The 27,544-nt window shown below is 42.1% G+C and overlaps 1 protein-coding gene across 6 annotated transcripts in view; it reads right to left on the bottom strand.

Moving 5' to 3' along the window:
* Positions 1 to 27,544, bottom strand: part of LOC122807767 (sarcolemma associated protein) — a 2,306,558-nt gene that overhangs the window by 1,511,853 nt on the left and 767,161 nt on the right. For 5 of the 6 annotated variants that reach the window (XM_044078776.1, XM_044078778.1, XM_044078780.1 and 2 more), the window contains exon 1: positions 10,609 to 10,680. In XM_044078776.1, coding sequence (XP_043934711.1) covers positions 10,609 to 10,638 — 30 coding nt within the window. In that variant the 5' untranslated portion in view covers positions 10,639 to 10,680. Of the gene's footprint in view, positions 1 to 10,608; positions 10,681 to 19,056; positions 19,129 to 27,544 lie in introns of those variants that run through there. The other variant, XM_044078786.1, reaches the window with a different exon arrangement.

Genomic DNA, 27,544 nt, shown 5'->3' with positions numbered 1-27,544 from the left:
GTTCTGTGGATTGGGAAAGAAGGTAGGTAGGTGGATTGCCTGGTTTAGAGACACTCTGGATACCACCTTAGGCATAAATGTAGGATTAGTTCTCATGGACACTCTATCTTGATGGAAGATTAGGAAGGGTTGTACTGCCATTAAGGCCTGTAGTTCGAAACCCTCCTTGCTGAAGTAATTGCCAGTAGGAAAGCAGTTTTCCAGGATAGGTGTTGAAGGTCTGCTGTTGCTGCTGGTTCGAATGGAGGGAGTGTCAATTTTTCTAGCACAAAGTTCAAGTCCCATGCTGGTAATGGTGGTTTCCTAGGAGGTTTTACATTCTTGATTCCTCTGAGGAACTGCCTGAGTAGAGGGTGTGAGAAGACAGGGGGATCGAAGCTGTATTCTGCAGAAATAGCTAATGCATGTATCTTGATGGAGGAATAGGACAGGCCTGTATGGAGAAGCTCTGCCAAATACTCCAGGATGTTGGCAATATCTATCTTTGACACATCTTTCCCTCTTTCAGTACTCCAAATGACAAACCTTTTCCATTTTCCTGCATAGTTCCTTCTTGTTGAAGGTCTGCGGGCCTCAAGGATAATGTCTTTAACCCTTTGGGATAAATCTGGGTTAGTTGCTCCTATGTAATGTTCCAGGCAGTCAGTTGCAGAGTTTTCAGGTTTGGATGCAGGATGTTGTAGTCGCTCTGAGTTAACATCAAAGGAATCAGGGTAGTGTCCACGTTCCCGAGACATGCTCCTCAGCAATGGATACCAATGTTGTCTTGGCCAATTTGGAGCTATCAGAATTATCCTTGGGCGTTCCTCTTTGATTTTCAGTAGTACCTTGTGCATCAAAGGAAGAGGTGGAAATGCATATGCTGTCAGGTCTTTCCAACTGAAGGATAGAGAGTCCACCTTCCAAGCCAGTGGGTGGTATGTCCTTGTGCAGAATTTCTTGATCTGGTGATTGAGTGGGGATGTGAATAGGTCTATTTGTGGCATTCCCCATTTTTTGTGATGGCCTTGAAGATGTCGGGTGTAGCATCCATTCGTGAGCATCCGAGGTAGTTCTGCTTAACATGTCTGCTAGGATGTTTTCTTTTCCGGTACAAATATTGCCTGTAACTGAATGTTGTAGCTCAGAGCCATATTCCATAGGTCCAGAGCCATTCGACATAGGGGGTATGAATGAGTGCCTCCCTGTTTGTTGATGTACCACATGACTGTGGTGTTGTCTGTCCTTATCAGTAATTGGCCTTCTTTGAGAAATGGTCTGAAATTCTGGATTGCTAGTTTTACTGCCAGCATTTCTTTTTGATTTATGTGCAGGTGCAGCTGATCTGGAGTCCATAATCCTTGAATGCATTTGTCCAGCATGTGGGCCCCCCAACCTAGGTCTGAGGCGTCCGTTGTGATGGTTTGGCTTGCTTGAATGTTGTGGAAGGGCAAACCTGGGTTTGACTGGCATGCTTGAGTCCACCATAGGAACTCTTGTTTCAGGCATGGGATTAGTGGTATTTCGGTTTCTAAGCTGTGCCTGTGTTGAGACCATAAATTCTTTAGGTACCACTGTAGCTTTCTCATATGCAGTCTGGCATGGGGACCAGGATTATGCATGATGCCATGAAGCCCAAGGCCTGCAGTACTTTCCTTGCTGTTAGTTTGTTCTGCTTTGTTAATGCCAAGAAGTAAAGAGGAGATGTTCTTGTTTTTCTGCAGTTAGGAATGCCATCTGTTTTACTGTGTCCAATTCTGCACCCAAGAATGTTCTTGTTTGGGATGGTATCAGTCTTGACTTTTTAAATTGACTGTGTATCCCAGGGCTTGTAGTAAGCAAATGACTCTTTGTAAGTCTTGTGTCAGCTTGCTTTCGTTGTCCGCTTGTATCAGGCAGTCGTCCAGGTATGGATAAATTTGGATTCCTGTAGCCTGCAATGGCGATTACTGATGCCAGGCATTTTGTGAATACTCTGGGCGCAGTAGATAAGCCAAAGGGCAATGCTGAGAATTGATAATGCTCTGATCCTGCAAGAAATCTGAGGTATCTTCTGCAATTTGGTCGTATGGGGACGTGCAGGTATGCCTCCTTGAGAACTAGAGTTACCAGCCAACACTCCTTGCCCAGCATGGGAAGAAGTTGCTGTAGGGTCAGCATTTTGAATTTTGGAACAATGATGAATGTGTTTAAAGCGGAGAGGTCGAGAATAGGTCTCCAACTTTTCTCTTTTCTTGGTACTAGGAAGAGTCTGGAATAAAATCCTTTGCCCTGTTCTGTAGGTGGCACCCTTTCCACAGCTCTCATCTTTGTTAATTGAGCTATCTGTTTTAGAGCTTCTGTTTTTTGATTTGGTGGTAGGTTTGGCATTCCTCTTTTTACTGGTAAGGTGTGGAAATGAAACCTGTAGCCTTGGTCTATAGTTTGCAAAATCCACTTGTCTCTTGTGATATAGTGCCAATTTTTTGAAAATAAGGCTAACTTTCCGCCTAAGGGTGCTGCTATTTGTTCCCTGGAAGGCGGTGTCAGAGCCAAGTCACTGCGTTTGTCCTCTTGTAGTGGCAGTGGTTGTGTCTGTGCCTCGTTGGTTATTGCCTTGCCATTGGCGTCCTCTGTAGGCACCTCCTCTGGATTGATTTCTGCCTCTGGAACGTCTATTCCTGCCTCTCTGAGATTTAGAGGAGTCTGGAAAGGACCAATTTTTGGAAGGCCAGTTCCTGCTAAACCTTGGGGGCTGAACCTGTAAGAAATCTTTAACTGTTTGTACAGATTTTGCCTTCTCTTTCATTTTCTTCATTACTTGCTGGGCAGGAGAACCAAATAGACTGACCTTATCCATAGGAGCATCTAATAGTTTTGCTTTAACATGATCCGGCAAGACCTGTTCTTTCAACCATGCATGTCTTCTTATAACTGTGCCAGTCATGGCTGATCTAAATGAAGCCTCCAGTGCATCATAGCCACATTTTAAAGAATGGTTACTAACCTGCTGAATGTTATTCACCATTTCTAAAACATATTTCTTATCTAAGGAATCATCAGAGGACAGTTTCTTAGTTAACTGATCAAGCATAAACTCTTGGTATTGGATCATATGAAACTGACAGTTCAAAGCTCTAGCTGAGAGAGTAGCAGAGGTGTATACTTTTTGCCCCATCTCTCTAAGGACCTGGAATCCCTTTCAGAAGGAGAGGGTTTTTCGCTGAGGTCGAAGCTACTGCCTTAGGCCCCTGGGAGATAGTCTCAGGATCTGCAAGGGGAGCCTTGTATAGGTGGTGATGAGTGTCTGGTACCCTGTAAAACCTATCGGGCTTGGCAGGGGCTGGAGGTAAAGTATCAGGAGCAGTGCAAACATCATTAAATGCATCATCCACAACAGGAAGAACTGGAGGTATAGCTAAGGGCCTATGTTGCGGTAAGTGTAGAAAGGTCCTAAGCCTTTTTCTTGAATCTGAGAAATCTTGTCCCTGCCATTGGAATTGCTCTCTCATGGCATGTAAGGTTTCCCCAAAGGAAAATTCCTCTGGTGGAGAGGCAGAAGGAATAGATTCTTCAGCATCAGAATCTTCATAAGTAGAAAAAGGAGCTTCTGGATGGTCTGTATTGTCTGAAACATTAGAAGAGTCATCTGAGGACAGTGGCTCAGGGGGCTCTGCTCTAGGTCTCTTTTCTGGAGGTTGAGAGGCCCTGTCTGGGTGAGATTGGGATCCCCTTATTAAAGAGATGAGATCGTCTGCCAGAGTAAGCATTTGGGAACTGGAACTGGGCCTGTGAGAGGGGGGCTTAACAGGTACAGACTTAGCAGTTTTGGCTGCTTTAGCCCTGGCAAAGGCCTTTATAGACATGGCTGCAGGAGGCCTAGCAGCACCACGTGCTGGGGTAGAGACATCCAAAGAGATGGTGTCCGATAATTCTAGAGAAACCACATTAGTAGGCAAAACTTCAGAGGCCGATTCAACTAGGGTAGCAGGAGCCTCGGTAGTAGTAATGGATTCGGCTGAAGATTGACCCGTTTGCTCGGTTTCGGCTGAAACCGAGACACTCGCGGTTTGCTTAACCGTGGTTTCGGCCGAAACCGCTGACCGCGAGTGTCGGTCTTTTCTTTGCGTCTTTAACAATTTGAGAAGTCGGAGGATCCGGCGGCATAATGTACGCAAAATCTGAGCCGAAAACTGTTCAGCAAACTCCGACCGACGCCTAAGCCGTCGGTTGAAAGAAGCATAGGCTAAACAGGCTGCTACGTCGTGGTCTGGGCCTAAACAAGGTAAGCAGTAAGAGTGGAAATCTTTATGAGGTATTTGTTTCCCACAAGTTAAACAGTTATTCACTTTTTCTGACATCGGCTGAGGCAAGAAAGAGTCCCCAACGGGGTACTTAGCTTTTAGAAGTCTTCGGTAGTATTCGGTAGTAGTAATCTCTGGATCTGACCGACCGGCACTTGCGAACAGCTTCTGCTTCGGGCGCCACGTGGCAAGAAAGACTGGGGAAAATGGCGTCGGCTGATGCCTTTATACCCGAAGACCAGCAGAGATGACGTCGGGTGAAGTGCGACACCAGCCGAGGCCAGACCCAGACTTTGGAATCCGGCCGACCGAAGGGCTGCCTGACGACAGGACAACCCATTTGTTAGGACTGCAGATGCATCCTTGAAGGACATCATAAATATCAGAATCCTGATCAGAAGAATCAGAGGAAAATCAGTTCTAGGTCTCAGAGGGGGAAGGCTGGCTTCCCCTAATTAAAGTAACAAGGTCTTCAGCCATTCTAAGCATTTGTTTTTTAGGCATATGGGCCTGACCAAGCGGTTTGGATGGTTTTCTAGGTGTGGGTCGAGTTTTAGGCCTCGATGAAGAAGATGGCGTCGGTTTAAAATACAAGTCCGTAGACCTGAATAAACCCTCAGAAGCCGGTGCCTGCACAGCGGTTCCGGACCTATCCAAGACAAACACATCTGCAGGTTCCATAGTTGAAGAAGCATCTCGCGGCATACTGGACTCCAAATGGGTCTCAGTAGAGGCTTGCGAATCTAAAGTAGCGGGTATCAGGGGCTGCAAAAGCGCCTCACTGAGTACCGGACTGGTGACTAGCTTAACAGAAGTGTCATCGGCAGTTTTGGACCTATGCAGTCTGTCTCTGTCTTTATCCTTCCGTTTTTTCGGAATATCGGTAGTTGGATGGCTTACCAGAACCATTTCTGGATAGTTATACCGAGTACCAAAATAATTTGCTGCAAAAATAGACCGATGACGAATAGTTTGGGGGTTGAATAAGGCAGAAAACCAACAGCGAGGGATGTCGTGGTCTGGGCCTTAGCAAGGAATGCAGTACGAATGAAAATCTTTATGAGGTATTTGCTTTCCACAGGTAATACAATTGTTAACTTTTACTGACTTCGGTTAAGAGCAAGAAAAAGGATCCCCAACGGGTTACTTAGCTTTTTTGAAGACTTCTGTTCTGAAACACGAAAACGAAAATTTCAGGAGTCAGCCCACCGACAGTTGCGAACTGCTTCTGCTTCGGGCACCATGCGGCAAGAAAGACTGATGTAATGGCATCGGCTGCATGTTTTATACCCCTGACAACCTGGCATCATGGTAGAAGAGACAGCATCTGGCGCAGGAATCCAAGACTTTGATATTCAGGCCGGCTGAGGGCTACCTGCAGGCAGATAACCCAAGTGTAGTGACTGAAACAGTGAAACACGAAGAACATCAGCAGATCTTCTACCAAAAACAATTACAATCTTTCTTTGTGAATATAAACTTCATTATAAATTTGCATGTAATCTCATTATCTAGCCATAATGGGCCATTTGTGCTGACATGCATCATATCTTGGTTATATAAAATGATAACACCAACCCTAAATAAACTAATCTTGCACACTACATAGAACTGTAAAAAAAAAATCTTTATTCTTGATGTATTTGTTTTGAAACTCTGGATGCTGTTGTAGATAAAATGTTCCTATTTATGCGTTGGATTTTCTCACTATCTTTTTATCTATAGAAAATCATAGACCATAGAACTGTATATAAAAAAAATCTTGTTCTCAGTGTATCTATATTGAAATTATGAATGTTGCTGAATATATTATACTGTCTAGTATACTTTCTAGATTTGTGAATTGAGCTTTTCTCCCCAGGCCTTCACTGAAAATGAGTTCTGGACCCAGTGGACAATCCTGGTAAGCAAATGTTAATAAAATAAATAAATAGTAACTTGAAGGTATATATCTTGTCTGTTTGCAGCAACAGAGTTCCAATTTTAATGAACTGGTGGAAAAATAGAGGAACCACCTAAGAGGAGGATTAGAGGAAACCAGAAGGCTTCTTACAGAATCCCATGTGAAGATGTGTGGAGTTCGAGGGCCATCAACATCTCAGACATGCCTTAAGGACTCCATTAAACATGGAGTCATCTAGAGAAAATACTGGGAATTCATGCCCTCATCATCATCTATATCTGAAGTGTGAGACTCCCTAAGGGAGAAAAGGGGTTTCTTCCTTTATTTATGCTTCTCACGGGATGGTCTCTCAAAAGCAAACTGTCCAAGAATCAGGAAATCTGTAATGAACCAGACACTAGGGATGGATCCTGCTAAGGGCCTACAGTCATGTTCTGGTGACTGAGAAGGTGGAGGATGGCTGAAGTGCTGAAGAAATGCATCCTAATGAAACTGATGTCTTGGCTGGAACAGGTACCAATGGAGGAAATAAATGGCAAAGGCAGGACAGTTTTGCATTACCACTACTGAGACAGATATCCACACCACACTCAAGGTTGACAGATATCCACACCACACTCAAGGTTGAAGAGAACAGATCATGTTGCCAGAAGTCAAAGCCCATCAATGCCAATAGGAACACATCGGCATTGTGCTCAACATAGTCAGTCTCGCACGACACATTTTAACTCGGGCTCCCATGCTGACTACCCAAAGTCTGAAATTTTGCTCTCTAGCAACTGCAATGGCGTCATGAATATTGACACTGAAGCAAACCATGAGAGGCATAACCTGGCAACGAAGAAAGTACTGACAGCAACACATCAGTCGCAAAGTCAGTGAAATAACAGTCAAGACCACAATCAATGCCAGCACATCTACCAATGGCTGGAATCTGGACTCTCTTTGGACCCAGCTCCTGAATGGAGGCCAGTGAGGAAAACCAGAATGCCCTGGCTGAAAAACAAAACACAGTTTGGTCCTCTCCCCACTCTACTAGAGTGGTGAGAGGGGAGACACATTCTTTTCTCTACCTTAATAAGGCTACCACCATCATTTCATAGCCAAAGACAATAATGAGAACGGAATGATTTCTTAAGGATCTAGCAGAAGATGATCACAGAGGTGCAGACATTCAACACACTTCTCAATATACAATTATATCTACTTTTTTATATTCTGACAAAGTTTAACTGATAACTTACCATGCAAATTGCCAACACGAATGTTAGACACAGCAGAACAAGAAGAAATCCCTATTTTATCAGATGCATCAGTTTTATACTTTGTTTTTCTCTCTAACCTAGTTAGATCTTTTGAAGGCATGGGTTAAGTCTCAAAGGCTGAAAGCGCCAACCCCCAAAGCAAAGCTCAAGGTTGATGCCCCATCAGGAGTGGTCACAAAGCCAAATTTTCAATGTATACAACTTATTTTCCTATGTTTAACAGCTACAGGAGTAAATGATGCAGAAATATCACTTTCAAGTGAAATGTTCTTCAGTTAAGCAGAACACACATTAAGTGTGTTTACCTTAGGAAAATTTTGTGCCCACATAACATTTCTTTCTTGAAAGATCCATTTTTCCATAATCAAAAGTCTCCAAAAATCTAACATAAGAGTCCTAAAGTTAACTATACAGTGGCAAAACCACTACCATGCAAAACAGTAAAGGCGAGGTTAAAAAAATAAATAAATAAATAAAAAAGGAAACCTGAATCCTAATGAAGCAAATTAATTATTCAAAAAAGTATGTAGTAGTTTTGTGTTTACTAAAGAGAAGAGTGTGCTAAACTCTGGTTTGGCACTTCTATGTCTTTAGCAATAGCCTTTTTTATTCTGAAAGGGTAAAGTGACAAAAAAACACAAAAGTCTAGGAAGAGGCTATCAGCTATGAAAGAAGTGATTAAACAGACAAGTAAAAATTATTAGTCAGGCTTAGAAAGTAGATATGATCACAGAAAAGGCTCAAACAACATTGTAATAAATTTAACCAAGAACTGAGTAATACAGCCTGGAGTCAGTTCTCCGATGCTAGTACAACATGCAGAAGTGCAATATGGACAAAATTGGAAGGGCTAGTAAATATGACAAAATTTCAGATGCTGAGATGATTAAAAGCCTGTCTGGTTATGTTGCTGACAAGTAGGGTCCTCCCATTACCAAATCTGGAAAAACATCAGAAGTAATAAAGCAAATGAAAACTGCAGCATTTCCTTCAAATAGCTGTGGACACAAATCACATTTGTTATCTAAAACCACTTTTACAAGGACAGACACCACGTGTTGACCCCAAAAACTACCTTTTTAAAAGGTTTTGATGACATACTGTGAAAATTATTATAAAAAATATATTTCCCAATCAGAAGACAAGTGTAGTTAAAATTTCAAGGATTACATTCAAAAATGTATTTACAAAATTCTATAGTTCCTGTGATGTTATTAGGTAGCGTCATCTGTGCAAGAGGGAGTAGGGCTGTACATGTGTACATATGCCAGCATAGCTAGATGGAGTTTTCTAACATATGCCGGTATAGCTAGATGGAGTTTTCTAAAAAGTTTTAGGTTATTTGACTATCACACTGATTTGTACAGATGTTTGAGTTAAAATATATTGTAAAGTTACTTGTGTTAAAATGCATCAACAGTAGGACTTGCTGAACAGAAAGAATATATGCATGTACATTAGGTTGTACTGTAACTGATCAAATTTGTATGTTTATCAGAGAACCCTGGATGGGTGGAAAATCTGAAATCTTAGCAAAGCTCTGTGTGTGCATTGTACCAGAGTCAGGTGACCAGAGGTGGTGTTCTCCTCTAAACAGCATCTGGTTTCTTTGGAACTCTCGCAGCAGCACTTTGGAACCTGACAGGAAAGGTTTCTGACCGGAGTATATATATCTACATCTATATATATATATATCTACATCTATATATATATATATATAAATATATATCTATATATATATATCTATATATCTATATATATATATATATATATATATATATATATATATATATATACACATATATAGATAGATATTGATATATAGCTATATATCTCTCTCTCTATATATATATATATATATATATATATATATCTATATCTATATATATATCTATATATCTATATATATATATATATATATATATATATATATATATATATATATCTATCTATCTATATCTATATATCTATATATATATATCTCTCTCTCTCTATATATATATATATATATATATATATCTCTATATATATATATATCGATATATATATATATCTCTATCTATCTATATCTAAATATCTATCTACATACACACACATATATCTATATATATATATATATATATATATATGTATATATATATATACATCACACATCCACACAGACAAAGATAAACATCATCTGGCTTTTGCTATGGTGAGACACTCAGCACACATCAGCTTGCCTTGCTTCAGTAAATGGTCAGGGAAGAGTAATTCTTAGTCAGTCAGGGGCATTTAATGAGAATAGTTTAGCATTGTTTTCTGCAATTGTGAGAAACTATCCAACTGTATTACTTTTTATACCTCTGTGGTTGAAACTCTGTTTATTGTACTCAGTATTCTCCTGTTTTCTGTTTTATTTATCATTAAATATTTTAATACCTTTCATTGCGGCTGGGCCTTTAAAGAATACTTTTAACAACTTGAGAGTACTTATGCCTGTTTTAGTGACACTGCTTCCACTCATGAAAGCCTTGCTGCTTTGGTCACAACCTACCATTTATATTAGTATTAATTTTACACAGTATAATTTGGTACCCTTTGTAAGAGTCTTAGGGTAGCTGACTGGTGCCAGCATGATTACCTCAGTCCGGGCAGAAAGTGGCACAGCCAATAAATCTGTGCCAGCTTTTCCCAGATGTGTATGTTAAACTCAAATATCCAAGTGCGTGCGTCAGCTACTGGGAACAGGGACATAGAGCTCCAAAGTGGTCAGTGTGGAGGTTTGTGTTGGCCTCTTGGCCTAGAGAGAGGCAGAGAGAGAGACAGAGAGAGAGACAGAGACAGAGAGAGCGAGACAGAGACCAACCCCAGGTCTCGAGCATGCTCCCTGTGTGCTCTTAAGGGAAATTGTGCTTCATGCAGGGGAGCTGCATCTGAAAATATTGTGCGAATCCATCTTTGCTGTTAGTCACCATCCCTCACCGGGAGTCAGTGGCGATGATATAGTCTCCTTGACTGCTGGCCCAGAGTAGGTACCCATCACAGTTACCTTATACAAAATTAACTATTTACTTCATATTTCCATGAATACAAAGTTCATTTAAACTGAAATCCTAATAAAAATGTTAACCTATGCAGAAAAATCAGTATGACACTTGTGCAGAGGTAGAGTTAAAACACTCAATAGGATACATACTTTTGAATAAGCTTGTAATTGGTTTCCCATAACCTCTAATCTTGACAGTAGTCGGTCTTCATCTATTAAAGCCTGTTGAAAATATTAAAAAATGCATAAATACAACTAAAACAAGAAAAGAATTTAAACTGAACATTATAAAAAATCATTTAACCTTACATGTTAAATATTAAAACACACACTGAGAAATTTCTCATCAGGCAAGACATTTTGAACTTAAATTCACTTTTCAGTAGGAACACAGAGACTTGCATATGCAGGTCTGTTTTTAAGAAATTAAGTTACGTGTATTTATAGACAATTGTCATTCCAGAAATGACACAAGCAGCACAACAATAAATTACGCAAGAGTACAGTACTCACAGTAAATGTACATGCAAGACAAAAGTAGTTTGTGCTCTAAGTCTCGAAAGCAGGGTTTTCTCACACTGCAAAGCATGCTACTCCAGCAAAGTTTTCACATCCAATCCACTCCTCCCACTCTCGTCACCTACCTACATTTACATTTGTTTTACAAAAAGGAGTTACCAGTCATTAGTTTTGTTTAATATATAAAATGACTGAAAGGTGCCATGATGAGGTCTTTACACAAAAGAAAAACTCTAAATCTGTAATAAAATGTGCTTGTAAATATTGAAAAATTGGATGAAGCAAGTATGGAGGATGAGCAAATGAGCAATTTTGTAAGAATTTTGTAACCACGCTACCAGAAAGTATTCAGTCCACAGGAGAAAGCAAGCATTATTATAAAAGAAAACCCAAGTAAAAGACAAAAACAAGAAAACAAGGACTGGTGCAACCTTACAGTCAAGTATACAAAGCAAAACTCAAACGGGTGATTGAGAGATCTGTAACTGGACAGACTTCTCCTTTGGAGATATGTTATTGTAAGTACCTCAACACAGCAGTGCTACATAACTTCAACAACAAAGACCTGCTATACAAACAGTATCTCTAGCATTAAATTGGAGTCCAGGAAAAGTACAGTTTTGTACCTACCATAAATGTAGATGTCCGATAGACATGCAACTGCAGTCATAACATATGGGTTGTCCTGCCTCAGGCAGCCCTCGGTCGGCCGGATTCCAAAGTTTGGGTCCGACGTCGGCTGATGTCGCATTTCTCTCCGACGTCAGATCGGCTGGAGTATATAAGCATCAGCCGACGCCATTTTCTTCAGTGTTTCTTGCCCCAGATGCCAGGTGCCCTCCAAGGAAGGCTGTAATCAAATTTGGAAGACAAAAACAGGATTCCAGACAAATAAATGAGCAATAAAACAAATACACCATAACAGATATCCCCAGCTAAGAGAAACAGGGATAGGAGTGGACCCTAGGCATAGAGGGGTATGGAGGGAGGGAAAATCCGACTGCAGTTGCATGTCTATCGGACATCTGCATTTATGGTAGGTACAAAACTGTACTATGTCCTTCAAGAATGCAACTGCAGTCATAACATATGGATAGAATACCATAGCTTAGCTGGGGGAGGAGGAATGCTCTAGGAAAAAAAAAAAGGTGTGGCAATCAAACCCTGCAGGACTGCCGAAGCAAAGCCTGCTCTGGATCTGGAGTATAGAGGGAGATTGTAGTGTTTGGAGAATGTACGCACGGAGCTCCATGTAGCAGCTTCTAGAATGTCCTTAGTAGGCACCCCTCTTAAGAATGCTGTAGAGGTGGCTGTAGCTCTGGTGGAATGTGGTCTGACATTGGCTGGAACACTCTTTCCATGAAAGGAATAACAGAATCTGATGCAATGTCCAATCCATTTTGAAATAGTCTGTTTTGAAATTGCTTTTCCTTGGACTGCAGGCGTAAGCTACAAAAGTTGTTCAGACTTCCAACTGGCCTTGGTTCTGTCAGGTAGTATCGGTTGTCTGTGAATGTCCAAGGTATGTAACAGTCTTTCCCCTTATTCTCAGGATTGGGGAAGAAAGCAGGCAGATGAATAGCTTGATTTAAAGAAACCCTAGATACCACCTTTGGCATAAAAGTAGGGTTGGTCCTTAATGAAACCCTGTCTCTGTGAAAAATTCTGAACGGTGGTATTGCCATTAGGGCCTGTAGTTCCGAAACCCTTCTTGCTGAGGTAATTGCCAACAGGAAAGCTGTCTTCCATGAGAGAAATTGCAAGTCAACTGAAGCTGCTGGCTCAAATGGAGGTAGAGTCAGTTTTTCTAGGACAAAATTGAGGTCCCAGGCTGACACTGGGGCCTTTCTTGGTGGCTTAATGTTCTTGATTCCCCTGAGGTGCCTTAGAAAGGGTGTGAAAAGACAGGAGGATCAGTGTTATATCTAGCTGAAATAGCTGATGCATGTATCTTTATGGAAGAATATGAGAGGCCGTTCTTTAGCATATCTGCCAAATATTCCAAGATGAGTGGGATGTTCAACAATGATGCATCATGTCCCTTGCTGGTATTCCAATTGCTGAATCTCTTCCATTTTGCTAAGTAAACCTTTCTGGTGGATGGTCTTGAGCCTCTGTTAGTATCCGCTGAACTTCCTTGGAGAGAGATAGGTTGAGGTTATTTATGGGATCTCCCAGGCTGTTAGCTGCAGTGTCTGAAGGTTTGGATGCACTGTTTTGAAATTGTGTTGAGTCAAAAGTAGAGGCCATTGGGGAAGGGCCCACCTCCTGGTGTAACATATGCTCGTAGTAGTGGGTACCAGTGTTGTCTTGGCCAGTCGGAGCTATTATGATTCCTTGGGTCTCTCTGCCTTGATCTTTAGTAATACTGAGGTCATCAGTGGCAGAGGTGGGAATGCATAGATTGTTAGGAAGTTCCAGTTGAATGAGAGAGCATCTATTTTCCAAGCTTTTGGATGGTATGTCCTTGTGCAGAATTTTTGTAGATGATGGTTGAGGTGAGAGGCAAATAGGTCTACTTCTGGCCTGACCCATGTCGAGTGAGTTGTGTGAAGATCTTGGGATGTAACCTCCACTCGTGGATCTGTGAAATTCCTGCTTAGGCTGTCCGCCAACACATTGTCTTTGCCTGGAACAAACTGGGATTGTAACTGGATGTTTAGGCTCAGTGATTTTTCCCAAAGATGCATCGTCAGTCTGCAAAGGGGGTAAGAGTGGGTGCCCCCTTGCTTGTTTATATACCACATCACAGTGGTGTTGTCTGTCCGTATCAGTAAATGGCCTTGCTGAAGTTGGTGTTGAAAGGCCTCGATGGTATGCATTACTGCCAGCATTTCCTTTTGGTTTATATGCAGATGTGTTTCCTTTGGAGACCATTGTCCTTGTATACACCTGCCTTCCATGTGCCCCCATCCAAGGTCTGAGGCTGTGGTCATGGTCTGTGTTATCTGTGGTTTTGAATGACATACCTGTGTTTGCCTGGCTCACCGAGGCCCACCATAGGAATTCCTTTTGTAGGCATGGAATGAGCAGTATGGTTGTCTCCAAGTTCTTGCTGTGCTGAGACCAAATGCTTTTTAGGTACCATTGAAGCTTTCTCATGTGTAGTCTTGCTAATGGAACCAGGAGAATGCAGGATGCCATAACCCAGGGCCTGTAGGAATCTCCTTGCAGTCATCTGGATGAGTTTTGCTAAACCTTTGAAGTAATGAGTTAACTTCTCTTGCTTGTCTTCTGTCAGGTAAGCTTGAGAGGCTGTGTCTAATTTGGCTCCTAAGAAGATTATTTGCTGGGATGGCTGCAGTCTTGACTTTTGGAAGTTGACTGTGTATCCCAGAGCTTGAAGTAATCGTATGACATAGTCCAAGTTTTTTGTCAACATCAATTTGTCATCCGCTTGTATGAGGCAGTCGTCCAGGTACGGGTAAATTTGTATCCCCTGGAGCCTGCAATGAGCAATTACTGAAGCCAGGCATTTTGTGAATACACTGAGCAGTAGATAAGCCAAATGGCAATGCTGAGAATTGATAATGCTCTGGCCCTGCAAGAAATCTGAGGTATCTTCTGCAGCTGTGTCTGACAGGGACATGCAGGTATGCCTCCTTGAGGTCCAGAGTAATCAGCCAAGACCCCTTGCCCAGCATGGGAAGGAGTTGCTGTAGAGTCAGCATTTTGAACTTTGGTACTATGAGAAAGGTGTTTAATGCGGACAAATCCAGTATTGGGCTCCATTGAGAATCTTTTCTTGGAACAAGGAACAGTCTTGAGTAGAACCCCTGGCCTTGTTCTTGTTGTGGAACTCTTTCTATTGCTTTCATCCGAGTCAGCAGAGAGATTTGCTTGATAGCCTCTGCCCTCTGGTTTTGTGGTAGGTTCGGCATGCCTTGTTTTCTTGGCAAGGTATGAAAATGGAACCTGTAGCCTCGGTCTATAATGTCCAAAATCCATTTGTCCTTTGTCAGTCTGTGCCAATTTTTGCAAACAGAGATAATTTCCATCAAGGGAGCTTCTATTTGTTCCCTGGTAGGTAGTAGAGGAAAGTCATTGAGATTGTGGCTGTGGGGCAGGTGAAACCCCAAGGCCGCTTCTTTGGTTTCCTGGCTGCCATTGTCGTCCCCTGTGGACCTCTGTATTGGCCTCTTCCTCGAAGCCCACGTCTGTTTTTACCCCCTTTGAAACTTTTCTGGATTAGGAAAGGACCAGTTTTTTGAAGGCCAATTCCTACTGAATCTGGGGGGTTGAACCTGGAGGAAATCTTTCACCGTCTGAACTGATTTTGCTTTTTCCTCGATGGTCTTCAACACATCCTTAGCATTAGCACAAAAAAGCTTGTTCTTTTCCAAAGGTGCATCCAGAAGTTTTGCCTTTACATGATCTGGTAGAGGTTGATCTTTTAACCATGCATGTCTACGAATGACTGCCCCTGTCATAGCTGCCCTACATGAAGCTTCCAGTGCATCATATCCACACTGTAGGAAGCGATTGCTTACTTGCTAAGTATTATGTACAGCTTCCTGCAAAGCCTTCCTGTCTAAAGGATCAGGAGTGGCCAATGTTTTTTGTAAATCTTCTAACAGGAAATCCTGATATTGTAACATATGAAAAAGGCAATTCAAAGCTCTCAGATAAGGTAGTGGAAGTGTAAACCTTTTTGCCCCATCTCTCTAATGACCTAGCTTCCCTGTTGGAGGGCAGTGGATTTTTAGAGGTGGAAGCTGAAACTCCTTTAGGCCCCTGTGAAATAGTTTCCAAATCAGCAGTATGGGCCCTGAATAAATGGGAATGTGTTTCTGGAACCCTGTAATACCTGTCTGGCTTGGCTGGAGCAGGAGGAAGAGAGTCAGGGGTAACACTAGAGTCAGAATATAAATCATCCAAAACATCAAGTACAGGAGGAATAGCTAAGGGCCTGTGCTGTGGCTTCTTAAGGAAAGTCCGAAGGCGTTTTCTGGAATCAGAATATTCCTGGCCTTGCCACTTGAAATGTTCCCTCATGGTATGCAGAACTTCCCCAAAAGAAATATCCTCAGGAGGGAGGCAGGGATGGAATCCTCTGCATCCAAGTCCTCATAGGTCTGGAAGAGCTCTTCCTGGCTATCAGAGTGGACAGAGCCCTCAGAATCCTCATCTGACGGAATAGGGTCAGAGGGTTCAACCCAGGGCCTTTATCAGAAGGAGGCTGGGATCCTCTCTCAGGATGGGCCTGTGAACCTCTAATCATAAAAATTAAATCAGCAGCCATAGACATAATTTGTGTCTCTGGAGTAGGCTGAGGTAAGGTTTTAGTAGTAAGATGTTTTGTTTTGCTGGCTGCCTTTGCCCTAGTGTAGGCCTTAATAGACATGGCCATAGGAGGCCTGGCAGCTCCACGTGCAGGAGTGACCTTGTCTACAGCAATGGTCTCGGGCATTTCCTTGGTTTCGGTATCCGGAGGAAAATCAATAACTGGCGTCGGAGTGATATCCAGAATCGGAGTCGTCGGTAATGCGGTGTCTTCGGTTCGGAGCGGTGGAAGACCGTCTCAGAGGGAACCGGAGCACTTCGCGATAGGTTTTGGCATGGAGTCGGTGAGACGCGGGCGAGGATGTCGGTCCCGGTCTTTTCGTTTCTTGGAGTTTGCGATGTCGGAAGATCCGCGGCATTGTGTAAGCAAAATTTTTCGCGAAAAAATCTTCAGCGAACTCCGCCCGGTGCCTGAGAGTGCGTTTGTTGAAGCGAGCACAGGCTACACAGGCCGAGACGTCGTGGTCTGGGCCAAGGCAAGGAAGACAGTAAGAGTGGAAATCCTTATGAGGTATTTGTTTACCACAAGACAAACAATTGTTAACTTTTTCAGTAATTTCTGACATCGGCTGAGGCAAGAAAAGGTCCCCAATGGGGTACTTAGCTTTTTTGATGACTTCGGAATCGAAGAACACAGGAGCTGACCGACCGGCACTTGTGAACTGCTTCTGCTTCGGGCACCGCGCGGCAAGAAAGACTGAAGAAAATGGCGTCGGCTGATGCTTATATACTCCAGCCGCTCTGACGTCGGAGAGAAATGCGACATCAGACGCGCCGGACCCAGACTTTGGAATCCGGCCGACCGAGGGCTGCCTGAGGCAGGACAACCCATATGTTATGACTGCAGTTGCATTCTTGAAGGACATCAGAAAATTCACATGTAAACGTGATGTTTTACATTAAACAGACTACAGCAATCTTGTAAGGTTTTACAAAACCCAATACAGCACTACTACATTAAAACATAGTAAGAGTAAACCAAAAGCAGATCATAAAGAGGGAACAATCTTGTTAAGAGAAAGCATTACGGATAAGTAATACCCTGAATAAGCCTAACTTAAAACTTAAGCCTATTGAGGATAAAAAAGAAATTGTGTAGGTTTGCTTGAAATTGGGTAAACTGATTACAAGTATTACAGATAAGACATGTCTGCAAAATAATTTGACTAAATTGACCATTTGGGCACAGGAGAATAATATGTTGATAAATACATCAAAAACTAAACATATGAGATTTGGGAGACATAAAATGAAAGGTGAATATTTAATACAGCACACAGTGATTGAAACAGTAGACTCATTTATGGACCTGGGTATACGGGTAGATTCAGCTAGGAGTTTTTCTAATCATATCAACCAATTGGCTGACAGTTATAGAACTATAGGTTGTATAAAAATATTTATAAAGTCTAGGAAATCAAACATAATGAAGTCATTGTTAGACCCAAACCAGAGTATGGAATAACAATATGGAAACCCTATAGGAAAACAAGCATGAATAAACTGAAAAGAGTACAGCGGAAATATACACACGGCATCCATGGATGTGAAAATCTAAGTTATTATGAAAGACTAACAGATATTTAAGAGGAGATCTTATTCAGGTATATAGGGCATTTAGGGACAACTACCTCTGGGAATGTTTGGGGTTATCAAAAAGTACTAGAGAATCATCATATAGCCTATGTACTAATTGGTTCTCTGAGAGTACCTGATGCTTGGAACAAACTATCAAATTACCTTAAAGCAAGTACTAGTTTAGATATTTTTAAGAACAACTTGGGCATTTATTATGGGAACAAGTGTTTTGGTATATTGGCAAGCTAGAAGGGCATTAACGCCCGTGCTTGAAACATTTATATGCATGTACTATTATGCAAAAAGCCCAGAATTTCCATACACAAGATACACAAAACGATTAAGAGAGAAATTAGAGAGAGAGACAGAGAGAGAGACAGAGAGAGAGACAGAGAGAGAGACAGAGAGACAGAGAGAGAGACAGAGAGAGAGAGAGACAGAGAGAGACAGAGAGAGAGAGAGAGAGACAGAGAGAGACAGAGAGAGAGAGAGAGACAGAGAGAGAGAGAGACAGAGAGAGAGAGAGACAGAGAGAGAGAGACAGAGAGAGAGAGAGAGAGAGAGAGAGAGAGAGACAGAGAGAGAGAGAGACAGAGAGAGAGACAGAGAGAGACAGAGAGACAGAGAGAGAGAGAGAGAGAGAGACAGAGAGAGAGAGAGAGAGAGAGAGAGAGAGAGAGAGAGAGACAGAGAGAGACACAGAGAGACACAGAGAGAGAGAGAGAGACAGAGAGAGAGAGAGAGAGACAGAGAGAGAGACAGAGAGAGAGACAGAGAGAGACAGAGAGAGACAGAGAGAGAGACAGAGAGAGAGACAGAGAGAGACAGAGAGAGAGAGAGAGAGAGAGAGAGAGAGAGAAAGAGAAAGAGAAAGAGAGAGTGTCCAACCCCAGGTCTGGAGCATGCTCCCTGTGTGCTCTTAAGGGAAATTGTGCTTCATGCAGGGGAGCTGCATCTGAAAATATTGTGTGAATCCATCTTTGCTGTTAGTCACCATCCCTCACCGGGAGTCAGTGGCGATGATATAGTCTCCTTGACTGCTGACCCAGAGTAGGTACCCATCACAGTTACCTTATACAAAATTAACTATTTACTTCATATTTCCATGAATACGAAGTTCATTTAAACTGAAATCCTAATAAAAATGTTAACCTATGCAGAAAAATCAGTATGACACTTGTGCAGAGGTAGAGTTAAAGCACTCAATAGGATACATACTTTTGAATAAGCTTGTAATTGGTTTCCCATAACCTCTAATCTTGACAGTAGTCGGTCTTCATCTATTAAAGCCTGTTGAAAATATTAAAAAATGCATAAATACAACTAAAACCAGAAAAGAATTTAAACTGAACATTATAAAAATCATTTAACCTTACATGTTAATATTAAAACACACACTGAGAAATTTCTCATCAGGCAAGACATTTTGAACTTAAATTCACTTTTCAGTAGGAACACAGAGACTTGCATATGCAGGTCTGTTTGTAAGAAATTAAGTTACGTGTATTTATAGACAATTGTCATTCCAGACATGACACAAGCAGCACAACAATAAATTACGCAAGAGTACAGTACTCACAGTAAATGTACATGCAAGACAAAAGTAGTTTGTGCTCTTAAGTCTCGAAAGCAGGGTTTTCTCACACTGCAAAGCATGCTACTCCAGCAAAGTTTTCACATCCAATCCACTCCTCCCACTCTCGTCACCTACCTACATTTACATTTGTTTTACAAAAAGGAGTTACCAGTCACTAGTTTTGTTTAATATATAAAATGACTGAAAGGTGCCATGATGAGGTCTTTACACAAAAGAAAAACTCTAAATCTGTAATAAAATGTGCATGTAAATATTGAAAAATTGGATGAAGCAAGTATGGAGGATGAGCAAATGAGCAATTTTGTAAGAATTTTGTAACCACGCTACCAGAAAGTATTCAGTCCACAGGAGAAAGCAAGCATTATTATAAAAGAAAACCCAAGTAAAAGACAAAAACAAGAAAACAAGGACTGGTGCAACCTTACAGTCAAGTATACAAAGCAAAACTCAAACGGGTGATTGAGAGATCTGTAACTGGACAGACTTCTCCTTTGGAGATATGTTATTGTAAGTACCTCAACACAGCAGTGCTACATAACTTCAACAACCAAGTCCTGCTATACAAACAGTACCTCTAGCATTAAATTGGAGTCCAGGAAAAGTACAGTTTTGTACCTACCATAAATGTAGATGTCCGATAGACATGCAACTGCAGTCATAACATATGGGTTGTCCTGCCTCAGGCAGCCCTCGGTCGGCCGGATTCCAAAGTCTGGGTCCGACGCTTTCGGCTGATGTCGCATTTCTCTCCGACGCCAGAGCGGCTGGAGTATATAAGCATCAGCCGACGCCATTTTCTTCAGTGTTTCTTGCCCCAGATGCCAGGTGCCCTCCAAGGAAGGCTGTAATCAAATTTGGAAGACAAAAACAGGATTCCAGACAAATAAATGAGCAATAAAACAAATACACCATAACAGATATCCCCAGCTAAGAGAAACAGGGATAGGAGTGGACCCTAGGCATAGAGGGGTATGGAGGGAGGGAAAATCCGACTGCAGTTGCATGTCTATCGGACATCTGCATTTATGGTAGGTACAAAACTGTACCATGTCCTTCAAGAATGCAACTGCAGTCATAACATGTGGGTAAAATACCATAGCTTAGCTGGGGGAGGAGGTATGCTCTAGGAAAGAGATGTTGTGGCAATCAAACCCTGCAGGACTGCCGAAGCAAAGCCTGCTCTGGATCTGGAGTATAGAGGGAGATTGTAGTGTTTGGAGAATGTATGCACGGAGCTCCATGTAGCAGCTTCTAGAAAGTCCTTAGTAGGCACCCCTCTTAAGAATGCTGTAGAGGTGGCTGTAGCTCTGGTGGAATGTGGTCTGACATTGGCTGGAACACTCTTTCCATGAAAGGAATAACAGAATCTGATGCAATGTCCAATCCATTTTGAAATAGTCTGTTTTGAAATTGCTTTTCCTTGGACTGCAGGGGCGTAAGCTACAAAAAGTTGTTCAGACTTCCAACTGGCCTTGGTTCTGTCCAGGTAGTATCGAAGTTGTCTGTGAATGTCCAAGGTATGTAACAGTCTTTCCCCCTTATTCTCAGGATTGGGGAAGAAAGCAGGCAGATGAATAGCTTGATTTAAAGAAACCCTAGATACCACCTTTGGCATAAAAGTAGGGTTGGTCCTTAATGAAACCCTGTCTCTGTGAAAAATTCTGAATGGTGGTATTGCCATTAGGGCCTGTAGTTCCGAAACCCTTCTTGTTGAGGTAATTGCCAACAGGAAAGCTGTCTTCCATGAGAGAAATTGCAAGTCAACTGAAGCTGCTGGCTCAAATGGAGGTAGAGTCAGTTTTTCTAGGACAAAATTGAGGTCCCAGGCTGGCACTGGGGCCTTTCTTGGTGGCTTAATGTTCTTGATTCCCCTGAGGAATTGCCTTAGCAAAGGGTGTGAAAAGACAGGAGGATCAGTGTTATATCTAGCTGAAATTGCTGATGCATGTATCTTTATGGAAGAATATGAGAGGCCGTTCTTTAGCATATCTGCCAAATATTCCAAGATGAGTGGGATGTTCAACAATGATGCATCATGTCCCTTGCTGGTATTCCAATTGCTGAATCTCTTTCATTTTGCCAAGTAAACCTTTCTGGTGGATGGTCTTCGAGCCTCTGTTAGTATCCGCTGAACTTCCTTGGAGAGAGATAGGTTGAGGTTATTTATGGATCTCCCAGGCTGTTAGCTGCAGTGTCTGAAGGTTTGGATGCACTGTTTTGAAATTGTGTTGAGTCAAAAGTAGAGGCCATTGGGGAAGGGCCCACCTCCTGGTGTGACATATGTCTGTAGTAGTGGGTACCAGTGTTGTCTTGGCCAGTCCGAGCTATTATGATTCCTTGGGTCTCTCTGCCTTGATCTTTAGTAATACTGAGGTCATCAGTGGCAGAGGTGGGAATGCATAGATTGTTAGGAAGTTCCAGTTGAATGAGAGAGCATCTATTTTCCAAGCTTTTGGATGGTATGTCCTTGTGCAGAATTTTGTAGATGATGGATGAGGTGAGAGGCAAATAGGACTACTTCTGGCCTGCCCCATGTCGAAGTGAGTTGTGTGAAGATCTTCGGATGTAACCTCCACTGTGTGGATCTGTGAAATTCCTGCTTAGGCTGTCCGCCAACACATTGTCTTTGCCTGGAACAAACTGGGATTGTAACTGGATGTTTAGGCTCAGTGATTTTTCCCAAAGATGCATCATCAGTCTGCAAAGGGGGTAAGAGTGGGTGCCCCCTTGCTTGTTTATATACCACATCACAGTGGTGTTGTCTGTCCGTATCAGTAAATGGCCTTGCTGAAGTTGGTGTTGAAAGGCCTCGATGGCATGCATTACTGCCAGCATTTCCTTTTGGTTTATATGCAGATGTGTTTCCTTTGGAGACCATTGTCCTTGTATACACCTGCCTTCCATGTGCGCCCCCCATCCAAGGTCTGAGGAGTCTGTGGTCATGGTCTGTGTTATCTGTGGTTTTTTGAATGACATACCTGTGTTTGCCTGGCTCACCGAGGCCCACCATAGGAATTCCTTTTGTAGGCATGGAATGAGCGGTATTGTTGTCTCCAAGTTGTTGCTGTGCTGAGACCAAATGCTTTTTAGGTACCATTGAAGCTTTCTCATGTGTAGTCTTGCTAATGGAACCAGGAAAATGCAGGATGCCATGTAACCCAGGGCCTGTAGGAATCTCCTTGCAGTCATCTGGGTGAGTTTTGCTAAACCTTTGAAGTAATGAGTTAACTTCTCTTGCTTGTCTTCTGTCAGGTAAGCCATTTGAGAGGCTGTGTCTAATTTGGCTCCTAAGAAGATTATTTGCTGGAATGGCTGCAGTCTTGACTTTTGGAAGTTGACTGTGTATCCCAGAGCTTGAAGTAATCGTATGACATAGTCCAAGTTTTTGTCAACATCAATTTGTCGTCCGCTTGTATGAGGCAGTCGTCCAGGTACGGGTAAATTTGTATCCCCTGGAGCCAGCAATGAGCAATTACTGAAGCCAGGCATTTTGTGAATACTCTGGGCGCAGTAGATAAGCCAAATGGCAATGCTGAGAATTGATAATGCTCTGGCCCTGCAAGAAATCTGAGGTATCTTCTGCAGCTGTGTCTGACAGGGACATGCAGGTATGCCTCCTTGAGGTCCAGAGTAATCAGCCAAGACCCCTTGCCCAGCATGGGAAGGAGTTGCTGTAGAGTCAGCATTTTGAACTTTGGTACTATGAGAAAGGTGTTTAATGCGGACAAATCCAGTATTGGGCTCCATTGAGAATCTTTTCTTGGAACAAGGAACAGTCTTGAGTAGAACCCCTGGCCTTGTTCTTGTTGTGGAACTCTTTCTATTGCTTTCATCCGAGTCAGCAGAGAGATTTGCTTGATAGCCTCTGCCCTCTGGTTTTGTGGTAGGTTCGGCATGCCTTGTTTTCTTGGCAAGGTATGAAAATGGAACCTGTAGCCTCGGTCTATAATGTCCAAAATCCATTTGTCCTTTGTCAGTCTGTGCCAATTTTCTGCAAACAGAGATAATTTCCCTTCAAGGGAGCTTCTATTTGTTCCCTGGTAGGTAGTAGAGTAAAGTCATTGAGATTGTGGCTGTGGGGCAGGTGAAACCCCTCGGCCGCTTCTTTGGTTTCCTGGCTGCCATTGTCGCCCCTGTAAGGACCTCTGTATTGGCCTCTTCCTCGCCACGCCTGTTTTACCCCTTTGAAACTTTTCTGGATTAGGAAAGGACCAGTTTTTTGAAGGCCAATTCCTACTGAATCTGGGGGATTGAACCTGGAGGAAATCTTTCACCGTCTGAACTGATTTTGCTTTTTCCTCGATGGTCTTCAACACATCCTTAGCATTAGCACCAAAAAGCTTGTTCTTTTCCAAAGGTGCATCCAGAAGTTTTGCCTTTACATGATCTGGTAGTGGTTGATCTTTTAACCATGCATGTCTACGAATGACTGCTCCTGTCATAGCTGCCCTACATGAAGCTTCCAGTGCATCATATCCACACTGTAGGAAGTGATTGCTTACTTGCTGAGTATTATGTACAGCTTCCTGCAAAGCCTTCCTGTCTAAAGGATCAGGAGTGGCCAATGTTTTTTGTAAATCTTCTAACAGGAAATCCTGATATTGTAACATATGAAAAAGGCAATTCAAAGCTCTCATAGATAAGGTAGTGGAAGTGTAAACCTTTTGCCCCATCTCTCTAATGACCTAGCTTCCCTGTTGGAGGGCAGTGGATTTTAGAGGTGGAAGCTGAAACTCCTTTAGGCCCCTGTGAAATAGTTTCCAAATCAGCAGTATGGGCCCTGAATAAATGGGAATGTGTTTCTGGAACCCTGTAATACCTGTCTGGCTTGGCTGGAGCAGGAGGAAGAGAGTCAGGGTAACACTAGAGTCAGAATATAAATCATCCAAAACATCAAGTACAGGAGGAATAGCTAAGGGCCTGTGCTGTGGCTTCTAAGGAAAGTCCGGCGCTTTCTGAAATCAGAATATTCCTGGCCTTGCCACTTGAAATGTTCCCTCATGGTATGCAGAACTTCCCCAAAAGAAATATCCTCAGGAGGGGAGGCCGAGGGGATGGAATCCTCTGCATCAAAGTCCTCATAGGTCTGGAAGAGCTCTTCCTGGCTATCAGAGTGGACAGAGCCCTCAGAATCTTCATCTGACGGAATAGGGTCAGAGGGTTCAACCCGGGGCCTTTTATCAGAAGGAGGCTGGGATCCTCTCTCAGGGTGGGCCTGTGAACCTCTAATCATAAAAATTAAATCAGCAGCCATAGACATAATTTGTGTCTCTGGAGTAGGCTGAGGTAAGGTTTTAGTAGTAAGATGTTTTGTTTTGCTGGCTGCCTTAGCCCTAGTGTAGGCCTTAATAGACATGGCCATAGGAGGCCTGGCAGCTCCACGTGCAGGAGTAACCTTGTCTACAGCGATGGTCTCGGGCATTTCCTTGGTTTCGGTATCCGGAGGAAAATCAATAACTGGCGTCGGAGTGATATCCGGTTCGGAGCGGTGGAGAGACCGTCTCAGAGGGAACCGGAGCACTCGCGATAGGTTTTTGGCGTGGAGTCGGTGGTAGACGCGGGCCGAGGATGTCGGTCCCGGTCTTTTCGTTTCTTGGGAGTTTGCGATGTCGGAAGATCCGACGGCATTGTGTAAGCAAATTTTTCGCCAAAAAAATCTTCAGCGAACTCCGCCCGGTGCCTGAGAGTGCGCTTGTTGAAGCGAGCACAGGCTACACAGGCCGAGACGTCGTGGTCTGGGCCAAGGCAAGAAAGACAGTAAGAGTGGAAATCCTTATGAGGTATTTGTTTACCACAAGAAAGACAATTGTTAACTTTTTCAGTAATTTCTGACATCGGCTGAGGCAAGAAAAGGTCCCCAACGGGTACTTAGCTTTTGATGACTTCGAATCGAAGAATACAGGAGTTGACCGACCGGCACTTGCGAACTGCTTCTGCTTCGGGCACCGCGCGGCAAGAAAGACTGAAGAAAATGGCGTCGGCTGATGCATATATACTCCAGCCGCTCTGACGTTGGAGAGAAATGCGACATCAGCCGACGTCGGACCCAGACTTTGGAATCTGGCCGACCGAGGGCTGCCTGAGGCAGGACAACCCATATGTTATGACTGCAGTTGCATTCTTGAAGGACATCAGAAAATCCACATGTAAACGTGATGTTTTACATTAAACAGACTACAGCAATCTTGTAAGGTTTTACAAAACCCAATACAGCACTACTACATTAAAACATAGTAAGAGTAAAACTGTAAGCAGATCATAAAGAGGGAACAATCTTGTTAAGAGAAAGCATTACGGATAAGTAATACCCTGAATAAGCCTAACTTAAAACAAGCCTATTGAGGATAAAAAAGAAATTGTGTAGGTTTGCTTGAAATTGGGTAAACTGATTACAAGTGTTACAGATAAGACATGTCTGCAAAATAATTTGACTAAATTGACCATTTGGGCACAGGAGAATAATATGTTGATAAATACATCAAAAACTAAGCATATGAGATTTGGGAGACATAAAATGAAAGGTGAATATTTAATACAGCACACAGTGATTGAAACAGTAGACTCATTTATGGACCTGGGTATACGGGTAGATTCAGCTAGGAGTTTTTCTAATCATATCAACCAATTGGCTGACAGTTATAGAACTATAGGTTGTATAAAAATATTTATAAAGTCTAGGAAATCAAACATAATGAAGTCATTGTTAGACCCAAACCAGAGTATGGAATAACAATATGGAAACCCTATAGGAAAACAAGCATGAATAAACTGGAAAGAGTACAGCGGAAATATACACACGGCATCCATGGATGTGAAAATCTAAGTTATTATGAAAGACTAACAGATATTTAAGAGGAGATCTTATTCAGGTATATAGGGCATTTAGGGACAACTACCTCTAGGAATGTTTGGGGTTATCAAAAAGTACTAGAGAATCATCATATAGCCTATGTAGAAGATTCTATAGGAATGAGAAGTGTACTAATTGGTTCTCTGACAGAGTACCTGATGCTTGGAACAAACTATCAAATTACCTTAAAGCAAGTACTAGTTTAGATATTTTTAAGAACAACTTGGGCATTTATTATGGGAACAAGTGTTTTGGTATATTGGCAAGCTAGAAGGGCATTAACGCCCGTGCTTGAAACATTTATATGCATGTACTATTATGCAAAAAGCCCAGAATTTCCATACACAAGATATACAAAATTCCATACACAAGATATACAAAACGATTAAGAGAGAAATTAGAGGAAAGAAAAGTACTTCCGCAAGAAAAACTGTCAGAAGCTTCAAATGAAAATTTGTGTTCATTAATACAACAGACTTGTGAAAAAAGTATACAGATCAAGAAACTTTGATCTGTTTGGAAAAAGCATCATCTGAGGAAGTGCGAAAATATAAAACAAAACCTAGAGATACTTGAAAAATATAAAAAAAGAAATATGGACAATGGGAAAGAGAGAGATTTGATATGGTGCAATATTTATGCAAAGGAGAAAGCCAAATTAATCAATATAAAGAAAGCAGCACCAAAAATATTCAGAGAAAAATAGAGGCAAAGGCATCCGGATATGGAAAATTTTGCAATAAAAAAATCAGAAAGATGGAATGGAGAAAAGATTAGTAAAGTAGAAGTTAAAAAAATAGAAGTTGAAGTTATAGAGTGCCTGCGAAATTAAGGATTTGTTGTAGAAGGTCTAACACAGGTTACATCACAGCATGATGAAGTGAGTCCCCAAAGTAAGGTGAAACAGGAAGATCAGGAAACATCTGAAGAAAAAATATGGACATGGGAAAGGAGGAGATTTAATTTGGTGTGATAGTTATGCAAATGAGAACGCAAAACTAACCAATACAAAAAGAGCAGCACCAAAGATATTTGGAAAGAACTACAGGCAAACGAACCAGGATATAGAAAACTTTATAATACAAAAAATAACAAGATAAAGAGGAAAAGTAGAAAAGGAGATTAATAAAGGAAAAGTTAAAGAAACAGAAACTGAGGTTATGGAGTACCTGCAAAGTAAAGGATTCAGTGTAGAAAATCAAATGCAGAAAGTACCATGACATGATAGAGCAATAGATATCCAAATTAAGGGGAAACCA

Source organism: Protopterus annectens, chromosome 7.part1 (genome assembly GCF_019279795.1).
Source record: "Protopterus annectens isolate FY-2018-M chromosome 7.part1, PAN1.0, whole genome shotgun sequence".
In the NCBI taxonomy this organism is placed as follows: Eukaryota; Metazoa; Chordata; order Ceratodontiformes; family Protopteridae; genus Protopterus; species Protopterus annectens.
This window is presented reverse-complemented; position numbering and strand designations above follow the sequence as displayed.